Source organism: Alligator mississippiensis, chromosome 2, assembly GCF_030867095.1.
Source record: "Alligator mississippiensis isolate rAllMis1 chromosome 2, rAllMis1, whole genome shotgun sequence".
NCBI classification, from domain to species: Eukaryota; Metazoa; Chordata; order Crocodylia; family Alligatoridae; genus Alligator; species Alligator mississippiensis.
The window spans coordinates 151,225,372-151,238,123 of record NC_081825.1 but is presented as its reverse complement, the minus strand read 5'-3'; the positions used below and the strand labels follow the sequence as shown (position 1 = coordinate 151,238,123).

The 12,752-nt window shown below is 40.0% G+C and overlaps 1 protein-coding gene across 1 annotated transcript in view; it reads left to right on the top strand.

Moving 5' to 3' along the window:
• The window catches only part of LOC102563182 (broad substrate specificity ATP-binding cassette transporter ABCG2), a 49,558-nt gene extending 37,080 nt beyond the window's left edge, over positions 1-12,478 (top strand). The window contains exons 11-16 of the mRNA XM_014600455.3: positions 1,020-1,109; positions 2,835-2,959; positions 4,976-5,130; positions 5,907-5,996; positions 6,556-6,647; positions 7,108-12,478. Of these exons, the coding sequence (XP_014455941.1) occupies positions 1,020-1,109; positions 2,835-2,959; positions 4,976-5,130; positions 5,907-5,996; positions 6,556-6,647; positions 7,108-7,258 (703 nt within the window). The 3' untranslated portion in view covers positions 7,259-12,478. The remainder of the gene's footprint in view (positions 1-1,019; positions 1,110-2,834; positions 2,960-4,975; positions 5,131-5,906; positions 5,997-6,555; positions 6,648-7,107) is intronic.
• Positions 12,479-12,752: the final 274 nt, after the last annotated feature.

Below are 12,752 nucleotides of genomic sequence, written 5' to 3'. Positions count from 1 at the left end.
TTCAATACTGACAAGTGCAAGGTATTGCACCTGGGGAGGAAGAACCAGTAGCCGCCCTGACTGGAAGAACCAGTTCCCCTACAGGTTGGGGAACTCTGTTCTTGTCAGCACAGAGGCAGAAAAGGATCTTGGAGTCATTATTGATTCCAAGATGAACATGGGCTGCCAATGTGGGGACGTGGTCAGGAAGGCTAACCGCACCTTGTCATGCATCCACAGATGCATCATGAGCAGGTCCAAGGTGATCCTCCCCCACTATACGACACTGGTCAGGCCGCAGTTGGAGTACTGTGTCCAGTTCTGGGTGCCGCGCTTAAGGAGGGATGTGGACAGCATCAAGAGGGTCCAGAGGAGGGCCACTCTCATGATCAGGGGGCAGCAAGGCAGGCCCTATGAGTGGAGGCTATGGGACCTGAATCTGTTCAGCCTCCACAGGAGAAGGCTGAGAGGGGATCTAGTGGCCATCTGTAAACTGGCCAAGGGGGACCAGCATGCAATGGGAGAGTCCCTGTTCCCCTGAGCACTACTGGGAGTAACAAGGAATAACGGACATAAGTTGACTGAGAGAAGATTCAGGTTAGATATCAGGAGGCACTACTTCACAGTCAGGGCACCTCGGATCTGGAATCAACTTCCAAGGGAAGTGGTGCTTGCTCCTACCCTGGGGGTCTTCAAAAGGAGGCTAGATAATCACCTAACCGGGGTTATTTGACCCCAGCATTCTTTCCTGCCCATGGCAGGGGATCAGACTTGATCATCTGCTCAGGTCCCTTCTGACCCTAACAACTATGAAACTATGAAAGCAGCTACTCTTAGAAGTTCTTCTGAGAAATAAGGAAATAGAGACAATTTTTGTGTTAATTACGGAAGTTGTAGGTTAGCATAGCACATACCAATGGATTCCAGTCATCCTATAGAAAGGTTTAGACACAGTATAATATACAGGTTTTGGATATTATCAAATAATTTAAATATTCTATGCAGTTAATTCAATAACTGTTAATATTCATTTTCCTTAGAGTTGGTGCAATGTTCTTCATGACCACCAACCAGTGTTTCAGCAGTATTTCAGCTATTGAACTTTTTGTTGTAGAAAAAAAGATATTTATGTAAGTAAAGCATTATGTTATGGGTGACATTGCCTACTTGTAGTGGTACTGACTCTGTTGTTGACCCTTGTTGGTCTTTTTGTTGCCTTACTAAATTGTCATCTAGGTATGCTTAATCAAATTGGTCAAACTATTCACAGTAATTAATATTCATTGCAAATTCATTATTTTATCCTATATGTGAATTGTTTGCAAACCTGTCATGATTTTTGTGATTGGTTTTGTCCATAAATACCAGCAATTACAATCAAACTGGGAGAGAAGCATACAAACATTTGTTCTTGTGAGGGAAACTCTCAAGGAAGATCTTCCAGGTTGTTACCTAAAAGAGCTTCTCCAGAAGCTTTTTCAGACTTGGTTCATGAACTGTCCACTTCAGATCATTAGACCTGTGTATGGTTTGATACCAAAATCAGATGGAATTGCTCTTATTCCCTAATCAGATACTTGGAACTTTATGGACTGTATGGCATGTATAGACATTACGGGCATTTATACACATACCTTTTCCTTCAGCAACGTGCCAGAGATCCACTGCTTCTGAGTAGACTTGATTAATTGAATCTGTTCTGCAAGTGAGCTGATGCATACTGTGCTGTGCCACGTGCAGTTGTATAAGCAGCGAAATGCATGTCAGTGCAGAGAAAAGGGCAGCAGTGAGCTTTTGAACTAAAGCACCTCTGAAATGCCCTATATTTATACCAGGACACTTGCTGTTCTCCTGGTAGAAATGACAAACGTGTAAGTGTTTGTTCAGTTTTTCCCTGGGGGAACATGCCTCTTCGGGAGCAACTCTTCTTGGTAACCTGGAAGATCTTCCTTGAGAGTTTCTCTCACAAGAACAAATGTTTGTATGCTTCTCTCTCAGCCTTCCTCTCCCCTCCTGGACAAGTTTGGGAAGGGAGCAGCAGGTCAAAGCTCCCAACCTCTTCCTTCAACAAGGGGCTTTGCCCTCTGTCCCTTCCACTCCAGGGGCAGGTTGTAGGCACCGCATTTGAAGTGCCGTGTGGCACTCAAGCCCTGCATCCACTTTAGCCACTTATGCAGGGCTACAGACACCAGCTTTCAAATTCTACTGCCTATGGGTGTTTCCCCTTTGCGCAGCACCTGCAGGCCCCTGCACCAGCAGCTCCATGCATGAAGTTGCAGGCTCTGGCTTTGAAATCAAATAAAAATAAATAAATAAAAAAGTCAATGCCCAGGTCCCCTGTTCAGAGAGTGGGTAAGGTGTTTGTCCTGCCTCTCCATTCCCCAAGGGCCAGGAGATATGAGGCAGTCTGTTCTCCACGCATCCCCCAGACAGATTCCCAATCTGGGGAAGCTGTGGAGAGCAAGGGAAAGGGGCAGCTGCAAGCTAAATGCCTTTACTGCTCCTTTTCTTGGAATGATTTCTAGATATCACTGCTAGAAATGAATTGGTGGACTATGAGCTATAACACAAGAAAGTTATCCTTTTCTATAAACATACCCCTTTCTTTTATAGTGAATTTGATGCTTTATGATGCTGAGTACTGTGCATACAATTATGTGCATAAAAATGCATGTACATTCACACATGTAATTACTATGAATACTATGACACAGCTTACTGGCCACAACATAGCCTATTTTTCCATTCAGAACTGCATGCATGATTTAGCAAAATCTAGCTCATATTAAAATGGTTTGATTGTTTTGCTACTCTGACATAATCTGTAACATATTGTATATATTTCTGTGTTCTAGACATGAATATATCAGTGGGTACTACAGAGTGTCTGCATATTTCATCTCCAAATTAATGGCTGATCTAATACCCATGAGGACTATGCCAAGCATCATCTTCACCTGTATAGTTTATTTCATGTTAGGCAAGTGCCCTATCCAAAAGTTGCATTAAAACTAAAAAGAAAAGTGAATCATAACCAACAATGGACATTCACTTAAGCACCTGTCGATCAGTTCTGGTATCCAAGGGGTAGGTTAGGTCAAATCTTCCTTCTTACATCTTTTCCCTCTGTATGTGCAACACACCATTGTGACACTGTTTCTCTTAATGGGTGGAATGTCTGCTGGTTGCTATTTGCCCTATAATGCAAATTGCTGGACAGAGCACTCCTGCAAATCTTCAAGATAGAAGTTTGCAATATAGTTCATCTGTATTGTCCCTGAAACGTGAGTTTCAGCATCTTTTTTGATGGTTCTATTAGTGGCTTCCATGCCGTTCTCTTTTTTTTCAGTGATTTTTTTTTTAATCGTTCCATCATAAAATACGAATAAAAATAAGAATACCTAGAGAAAGAAAAGCCTAATGTAAGACCTCAGTCTTCTGGAAACTGATATCAGTCTACTCTTTTAAGTGGCAGTTTCCCTTCTTAAAAAGGACACCAAAACTGCAACTATCCTTTTTCAGACCACTAATGTAGTTTAAAATACCATGTTCATCACACATTTCAGGAAAGTCATCTCAAAAGCTTTCACGGAGAAAGAATTCAGTCAGTCAAAATCTTTTGGGTTGTTTTAGAGCTTAAAGTAAAATAAATCATCACTTATTCTGAAGCTTTCTCCTTGAGGATATGAGATATTCTGACACTACCAGGATATATAGTAAGAGCCATTTATGTGGCTGAGAAACATTTGATTTAATAGTGCAAGAGTCATGTTGTAGCTGTGATGATCCAGATATTACGAGAGAGACAATGATTTCTTACGGTGATATTTTTTATTGGAAATGGGTGCATCTACATGTGCACTTTACTGTGGAGCTGACTAACCAGCTCCCCAGTAAAGCGTCACCATCTACATATGCGCCCGTATGGGGGCACAGTAAATTAACTAACTACACTGTAGGATAGTACTGTCTAGGACAAGTACTATCCTATGGCAGAGTCATTTAGTGCACCGAAATACATATGTAAATGGTAACCAGGCCTGGCTGGGGCTCAAGGGTGCTGCAGTGTGGGCTGCCTGCTGGTTAGCCCTACATTGTAGCACACTTGTGCCCCAGCCAGGCCCAACACTGCCAGCTGGAGACCAGGACTTACCCATGGGATCCCTGCCAACCTGGGCCTGCCCCATTCCAGCTCAAATTGCTGTGATCCCAGGCACACATATAAATGCTGTACCCAGGAGCAGCTGACTCCGGTGCAAACTGCACCAGAGTTTATTCTGTTGGGGTAATTGCACATGTAAATGCACCCACTATGATTTTGGAATAATGTTAGACAAACTTGCAATTGCAAAACATTTTTCTTCAGACCTCAGACCCAAGGAAGAATGACTTGTATTCAAAAGCATGTCTAACTTTATCCAAACTACGTAGTTTGTGCAGCAAAAGATATCATAAGAAAACCTTGCCTTTCACACAGATGATTTAGTCATTTCTGTTAAATCCTCAACCACTAGGGGTCCCTGCATTATGACAAATCCATCTGTTGGAAATGGATGAAATATTTTTTGGCAATTATTGCTTGTGACCTGCTGTGTGGAGTATGAGCTACTGCTTGTTCAGAAAACTTCAGTCGGTGATATCTCAGGATATATTTTTCCTCCATCCTACTATTCTGCTAAGTCCCTCCATAACAGTTATAAATACATTCCTCAGTCTCCCTGTCTTTGGAGTCTGAACCCCTGCCACAGCTGCTAACACACAGAATTTGTAAAAGAAGTCTCACGCTGATTATTGGGCATTGCTGCCAAGGGTCCCAGGTATCTACCTGGGTGGGGAGAAGAGGCAGGGGAAAAAAAGGAAGAGGCAGATTTGCTTGTTCTACATCAAAATATATTCTTATAAATATGGCCAACTATCTATATCTTAGGGAAGCATACACCAAAGCTATGGTGTCTGACAAAATTATAATGACATTCCTCTTGTTCTAATTTCTAAGGTTTGAAGCCAACAGTAGACGCCTTCTTTATAATGATGTTTACCCTTATGATGGTGTCATACACTGCCACTTCAATGGCACTAGCTATTGCAGCAGGACAGAGCGTGGTGGCTATAGCAAATCTACTCATGACCATCGCCTTTGTCTTTATGATAGTGAGTAGCATTATTTATTTATAAAGATATAAGCTCAAGCGGCAGTGAAGTTCAGAGCAAGACTGAGATATAGATAATCTGGACCTGAATTATGGAAAGATCAAGGATTTAGCTGTATGATATTCCAATTTGTCTCACTACAAATACTGTAAAGGAAGCTGGACCTAAGTATGAACACCTTCCAGGACAGGGACTTGTATCTAGTAATAGCACTAAATACAATAATAATGTGGAAAAAGAGAGGAAGGGCCATGCCAGAGATGGTAGATTGTGCCCTATTGCTCTTCAGCAAGTGCTGCATTCCGTATGGGATTGGTATAGCCAGCCTAGGTTAGAGCTGCCCTTAGTTGATTCAGGACTGGGGGAAAAGAAAGGTAGCATACAGCCACATATCCCTTATTCTCCTTAGCTGAGCCAAGGATAAAGTTGACACAGCTGAGGTACTGGCCCAAGTCACTGACTGCTTATTATTCCCTATTATTATAATATGACTCAGAACTTTTGTATGGTATTTAGTTCTAATGGCAGTTGTTTGTACATATTTGATTACTATAAGAGATGGGGGGCTGTGGTGTACAGTTAACAGTCCAAGAGGTCACAAGTTTGAGACCATAGGAGAAGTGCTCACAGCATGGCCTGTCAAATTCCAATGAAATCTGTGAATTCTGCTAAATAGCTCGTGACAAGGGTGAAAAAAGGGACTATAAAAAATTTAACTTAATTTTCTTCCTTTGAAATAGGATTTACATTTTTTATTCTGTTTATTTACAATCTAGATTTTTTCTGGGTTGCTGGTAAATCTTACAAGTATCATGTCTTGGCTTTCCTGGCTCCAGTACTTCAGTATTCCTCGATATGCAATGACAGTAAGTGCTATATTTTGCTATGCATTGGATTTAAATATATTTTGTCAAAAAAGAACTCATTGTGATGGAGCGAGATAAATTCAAGTTTCGTGGATAAGTGGAAGAGGTCAAATTGTTTAAGTACACCAAAAACAACCTGACCTATTTAGTTTAATTCAGCCAGTGAGCTACATGGAGCCCACAAGGGGTTAAATTATGGTCCTTGGGCTCTCACTTGACCACAGTTCCCCTTGTTGCTTTGGCTGCAGAAGCTTTGGAGGCTTTGGGCTTCCCCTCCCTCTGGCTTCTCCTTCCCTACCCAGAAGACAGAGCAGGTCAGTATAGCACAGCCTGTAGCACTAGGGAAGCCTGTTACAACCAAATCAGCTGTGCTACTGTATTAGAAAAGGTAGATGTGCTTTGAAATTGTAAATGATATCATAATATTTTGTGAAATAAATTTGTTTTTAAAAAAATAAATCTAATCCTGTGTTATCCCTTCAAATAGTTATGCCTTCAAATGTTATCCCTTCAAACAGTCATTCATTTGTGTATGTATGTTTTAATTTTATCTTAAAAGGCTTTGCAAATCAATGAACTTACTGGCCTCAATTTTTGTGCTGGTAGCACTAACACAAGTTGGAGTGATGGGAATGCACAGGTCAGCCAACCGTAAGTATCTGTTTTATATTAAAATGAATTTTCCCATGAAACATTTATAAGACTACAAAGTTTATTCACATTACTGTGATTAGAATGTACTTATCAGCTACAGAAAGGTGTTTACAGTATTTTTTTGTTTAAAAATGACTGTATTTCGTTATGTTTGCAGAGATAACATGCTACATAGGTTATTAGTGAAAGACATAGTAAAGATATTCATAGCGATATGGAAATGCCATTACATTTTGCATTTCACTCATTCAATAAAATGAGGAAAAATGTATATGCTTGGAGAATGCGAGTTAAGAGGCCTCCACATTCAAAGTGTCTACATGTATTTTTCTGAAGCTTGACTGGTACAAAAATGTCTTTGTTGTCATTGTGGAATTCCAGTTTAAAGGTTTATAAAATAGCAGATAGCCTTTTGTAAGGTATCTTTTATAAAACTCTTGTTTGTATTTATTTGTAGGTGGTGTACTGGAGAAGAATATTTGAAAAATCAAGGGGTTGAGGCAACTGCCTGGGGCCTATGGCAGAATCATGTGGCCCTTGCATGCATGACAATAATTTTCCTTACAATTGCATATCTGAAACTGCGCTTCATGAAGAAGTTCTCTTAAAACAAAAGCAAAAATAAAAACATAGCAGTAATACTTATTCTCTACTAGCATAAGAAGTTGATTCGTTAAAAAACTCACAACTATTTTGTTAATAAAACTCCTTTATATTTTTTGCTTCAAAATTTAACAAAGTTAATAAAAACTCTTCAGCATTAGTAAATATTTATTATAATATAGTTTCCTGAAATTTATTGCAAGCCTGAATTCTCCTTATGGGTATGAAAATGATAAACTAGTATTAATTTTTCTAAGAGACCAAAAAGCCTGCTTAGAATTTGTCAACATCCAGTCTCCATCAGCAAAGTAAATGATCCTATGCTTACTGAGTTGTAAAGACCTCTCTGATTTTGTATGTACAGAGCAATAGGCTGACAAGAAAACAGGACTCTATTTCCCATTTCCCTTTCTGCATATTGCAGCATGTAGTCATAAAATTTGTCAAGGGCCAGATTTTGGCTGGTGTTTACACGGTTTCATATTTGTCATGGGCAGGAGAAGGCATAAGAAGTAGGCCTGTGCGAATAGGAAAGTATTCAATTCAGATTCGGCTGATTCAGAGGACAGTGATTCGATTTGGAGATTCGGGTCACTGTCCCGAATCCATTCTGCCAAATCAGTTTCAAAAGATTTGGTGCTGATTCGGAGAGATTCAGTGATTTGGCCATAAAGTATAATGGGGAATAACTGAAATACCTATAACTTTCTCATTTTTTGGCAGATGTAGATGAAAGCAGCAGGGATGGTATCCCCTTCTGAGGGCATAAGGTCTGCCAAGTTTCAAGGAGATAGGTACAGGGGTTTCTGGGAAAGTGCACCTCAAGGTTCTGAAAGCAAAACTTGTGTCGTGTATGTGTTAAGGGGTGTAGGTTGTAGCCATGTTGGTCTAAGGGCATAGGCAGACAAGGTGCTTTGGGTCAATCTAATATCTTTTATTAGACCAACTGAATAGTTGGAGAAATGCATCTTAGCAAGCTTTTGGTTTTAAAAACCCTTCGTCAGGCTGAGGAAACATCTGTAGTTGATGTGTGTGCTCTTCCTAGATGGAAGGAATAGTAAAGAAGCCAGAGGCTGGCATGCAATGCAGGCAAGAAAGCCAGTCAGTGAAAATGTAAATTGAGGCAGCAGGAGTAAGAGACAGGCTGGGGGGGAGGGGGGATGTAGCAGGTAAAAGTGGAGAGGTACCTGGGGAGTCAGATGTCAGCCAGGTTACAGTGTGTCATAAATCCAATGTCTATATTGAGTCCATGAGGTTTTGTATCTAGGAGGTGGATGATGTAAAGTACAGTATGTTGTTTCTACATCCCTCCCCCCAGAGCACTGTGATTGGAAGGGAACTCAGGGAGAGGACTGTGATAGAAAGGGAACATAGTCACTGGCCAGCTACAGTTGTCAGTCTTCCCCAGCTTCTCAGTTTCTGTTTCCCTGCAAGACTGCCTTCCAAATCTTTTCCAAATCAATTCAGATGCTCTGAATCAATTCAGAGGTTTTTATGGGTCTCTCGATTTGATTCGGATTTGATGATTTGGCCTCTGAATTGGGCCAAATCTTTTCCAAATTGAATCAACGACCAAAGCTTTTCACACCCTTAATAAGAAGCTGTGCATATTTTGAATAGCTTAGATAACATCTAGAAAGGATTTTAGGTCCTATACTTGTAGGGATTTCCTGGGGTTACTCCATTGCTAGGTTTGTATGGTGCTTCAAAGGCACTAGAAGGAGCAAGAAGGGGAGCATGGTTGTGGCTCATCCCTGCCCCACCCGTTTACATATTTTACAGATACCTAATGGGCTACCATAGCTTCAGCATTATAGAAATCAATACATTTGAGCTGTAAATGTATAAAACCCCTATCAAAAATTTGAAAATGTATTGAAATGTACATGCCAAACACTGTTCATGGTTTCTTTGTGCAGTACTTCAGTTACAGGCATAGACATCTCCCTCCTTGACAGCATATGTATCTAACCTGTCAGCCAGAGGTACAGGCAAGTTGAGACAGAATATAAAATATACTCTTAATGCATCAAGCCAATTGTGCAGCATAGTCTTCCTGGCTAAGTATAGACTTATAAGTATAAGTATAGGGGGCAGCTAAGTTGGCTCAAAATGGTTGCCTAATATCAGGTAAGTCAGGATGGGGGGCTAATGGAGGGAAGATTGGGGGTCTGCTGGGGACAGGGGGATAGCCATGATCCATGGGTGGGGGTGTGTGATCTGAAGGTGGGGTGGGGTCCCCTCTGCAACGAACCTCCACCCCCATCCCTGCCCCTTACTTGTGTGGCTCCAGCAGCGGTGAACACTAATAAAAGCAGTTGCACCTGGAGCAGCTTGTGGGATGGAGGTTGAGAGGGTTGGCTGGGGAGGAGAGGACTGCAAGAGGCCAGAGGGGCAAAAAAATAGCACAGTGCTGGGGATGAGGGAGTGAAAAGAGCAGTCCCAGAGCTGGGACCAGTGCCTGGGTTCTCTCAGCCCCGGGGGCTGAACAGGGAAACTGTATAGAAGTTCCATCTACTGGTTTGACCTAAATTGAATAAGCCTGATATTACATAGATGCAGCTTTATCTTAAACCGAGTTCTGTAATTTTTAGATCAGTTTTGTGCATGGAACTTATGTACATTTAGTGGTTTAGATTCATTGCTGGTCACTGAGACCTGGTCTGTCAGTGTAAGTTTGGCACCGGGAAGAGCTAAATTTAAATTGGGTGGCCATTTTGAATCTGACTTAAACTCCCCAGACGTTTGTACTTAGCCCCTAACTCCTAGTATTCAGCTTATTCCTTAAAAGCCAGAGACTGAGTCCTGGAAATCTCATATAATAATTAGGATGACAAAACATTACTATCATTATTCATGTAAATTTACATCACTTTTAAATTGTACAAAACAGTACTGTATTGCTAGCCCCAAATAGGAATAGGAGTCAGATACCCCTCCCCCAATAATGAGATTGTCTTAAAATCTTGAGTATGTTTTATTAATAAGCATGTGGAGGTTGGTTTTATTTGTCTGCTGGTGTCTGAACTTTTAAGTGCACTACTTTTGATATCTTTCAAATCTTTCTCTATATCTGAGGCCAAAAAATGTCTTCTTTTAAAGTAAAATGAAACCTGATATTATCGCATACAGTTTCTTGAGTCCAGCTACTGGTGTTTAAGGAAAAACACCAGTATCTGTGACAAAAAGATCAATGAAAAAAAGTCAAGAGGTGGCAACAGTAGCTTAACAACATGTTGCATCTGTAATACATTAATTTGTTCTTTCAAAACATAAATCAATAATTTACACTGCATTTTAAATTCTGGTGGTTATGTTTGTCATGTTCCCTCATGCTTATGTGTGAAAAGAAAGGGTAGATAACTGTGCCCACTGCTTTTAATATTCTGTTAATAATTTTTATAACACTAGTGTTTATTCTTCCTCTCCATAAAGGAAACCTTGTGTGCTCTAGTGTAACAAATCATCTTTGTTACCCTTAGGCCCCCTCTATACGATAAATTTATGTCATGATTAACATGTTAATCATGGCATAAATGCATGAATGTCGCATGCCTCTTGAGGCTTGCGGGGCACGGTGACCACTCGCAGGCGGCAGCGCAGTGGCAGCGGTGAGCTTCTGCATGCAGCTACAGCAGTGTCAGTGGCAGGCTGAGTGGGGAGCTCCCACAGGTGGCTGCGGTGGTGACGGCGGTAGGTGAGGGGGTAGCGAGTGCCAACCGGCAACTACCTGAAGACAATCTTGCGTCAGCAGAAGCCAGTCTCAGGGGGTGCACCGCCAATGCGTAAGTGGGAAGGGTGCTTCTTGGGATTTCAGAGCATACCATTTTTCATTAGTACAATGTCAAGTAAAACGCTTCTTTTACTAAATTAAAAATGGTCTTTGGTATATAATTGGGTATAACTGCGTGTTTTCTCAGTGTCCTATCTACCACTTTTCATTTTCTTCCTCATAAATTTATTTTAGTGAACTTTCCATTTATTTTAACATAACAGCAAAATAAGTAATGTAAGCTATATTTATATTTTCAAGTTTTTTATTCCCTTGTTGCTGTTTATTTACGTCTTTCTGTATCTTAGCTGTTGCTGTTTTTTAAAGTCTTGAAAGAACCCAGTTATCATAACCATAGTGATGCAAGATAAAATATTTCTTACATCATGGCATTTATCAAATGTGTGGAGCAATGTTTCATAAAAATGTTTTTACTTTTATGATAATGATTAAAAATTGGAAAACTATTATGTCCAGTAGATATCACTGTTATAGACTGAATGATGATTGCTCACTCTGCCATTATTTATTACGGTGGCATTCTAACTAGGTTAGAGGAGAGACCCGGGTATTCAGTCAATCAGGGCACTTTGGCTGTAAAATTATGATTTTTTAAAAACATATATTGCACAACTGAGTTATTTCTAAATAGCTGAAATTCCATTTTTAAGTTTTTAAAGAAATAGTGGTTAATAGTTTAGTAATCCAAATGACATGTAGCTTTTGCATGGTGTTACAAATTGCTAGTTATTTGTGTTGCTTATATTTCTTTTGCTATTTAATTGACACATGAAATGTTTCTCACCATTCACTGAACTAATTTTAATTGTATGTAGCTAAGTAATTTTAAATGTATGTATGAATAGTACAAGGGTAGCTAAACTGAAGCTTCCAAGTTGAATGCATCTCCCACGCAGTTTAAATATAGCTACTAATAAAAGTCATTTAATGGCAAAATCTTATTTAAATGGGAGTGGTGTGTGCAGATCACTGATTGCAAAATGTGCATCTTGAAAATTGTGTCCCGCGACTCTTGCAAGTGTCAAAACTTTGATCTGTAATGAAGTTGAGGTAAATTGGCCATTCTTGTACTATTCAATTGTGCTTCTATATTACATATTACACTTTAAATAATAACCAGCTTTTCTAGAGCCTACATTCAAATGAGCAGGGGGCTGGACTAGATGACCTCACGAGGTTCCTTCCAGCCTCACTTTCTTATGATCCTGTGTAATCTTAACTGTACAGTATATTCAACTGACATGTTCCTGTATACTAAAAATAATTTTTTATATAACTGATATTTATTGAGACCTCCTAAAATCATTTAGTATATAACAAGCAGGTTAAATTGGAATCTAAACAGGATATTCTGTTGTTATTGCCTTAGAGTAAGATTCTTAAACAGATAACTATGGTTTTGTACATTACAAATAAAGAAACTTTAATCTTGCTGGTTTTTTTTTTTTAGTGTTGTTTTCCTATTTCATCATTTTGGTTGTAATTACTTTAATACTGTTCTCAAAATTGGCATCAGCATTAATAAAACAGCTTTACTGACAGAGTAAGTGGGTGCATCCACACGTGCTATTAGCATGGAGCAATAAACTCTGGCACATATTGTGACAATTTATTGCTCCTGGATGCTGGGAATCCGCCTGCCAGACCGAGGCTACTCCAATTGGGCTCAATGTGCTGGGGAGTGGCTGGCTGAGACATGAGGCAGG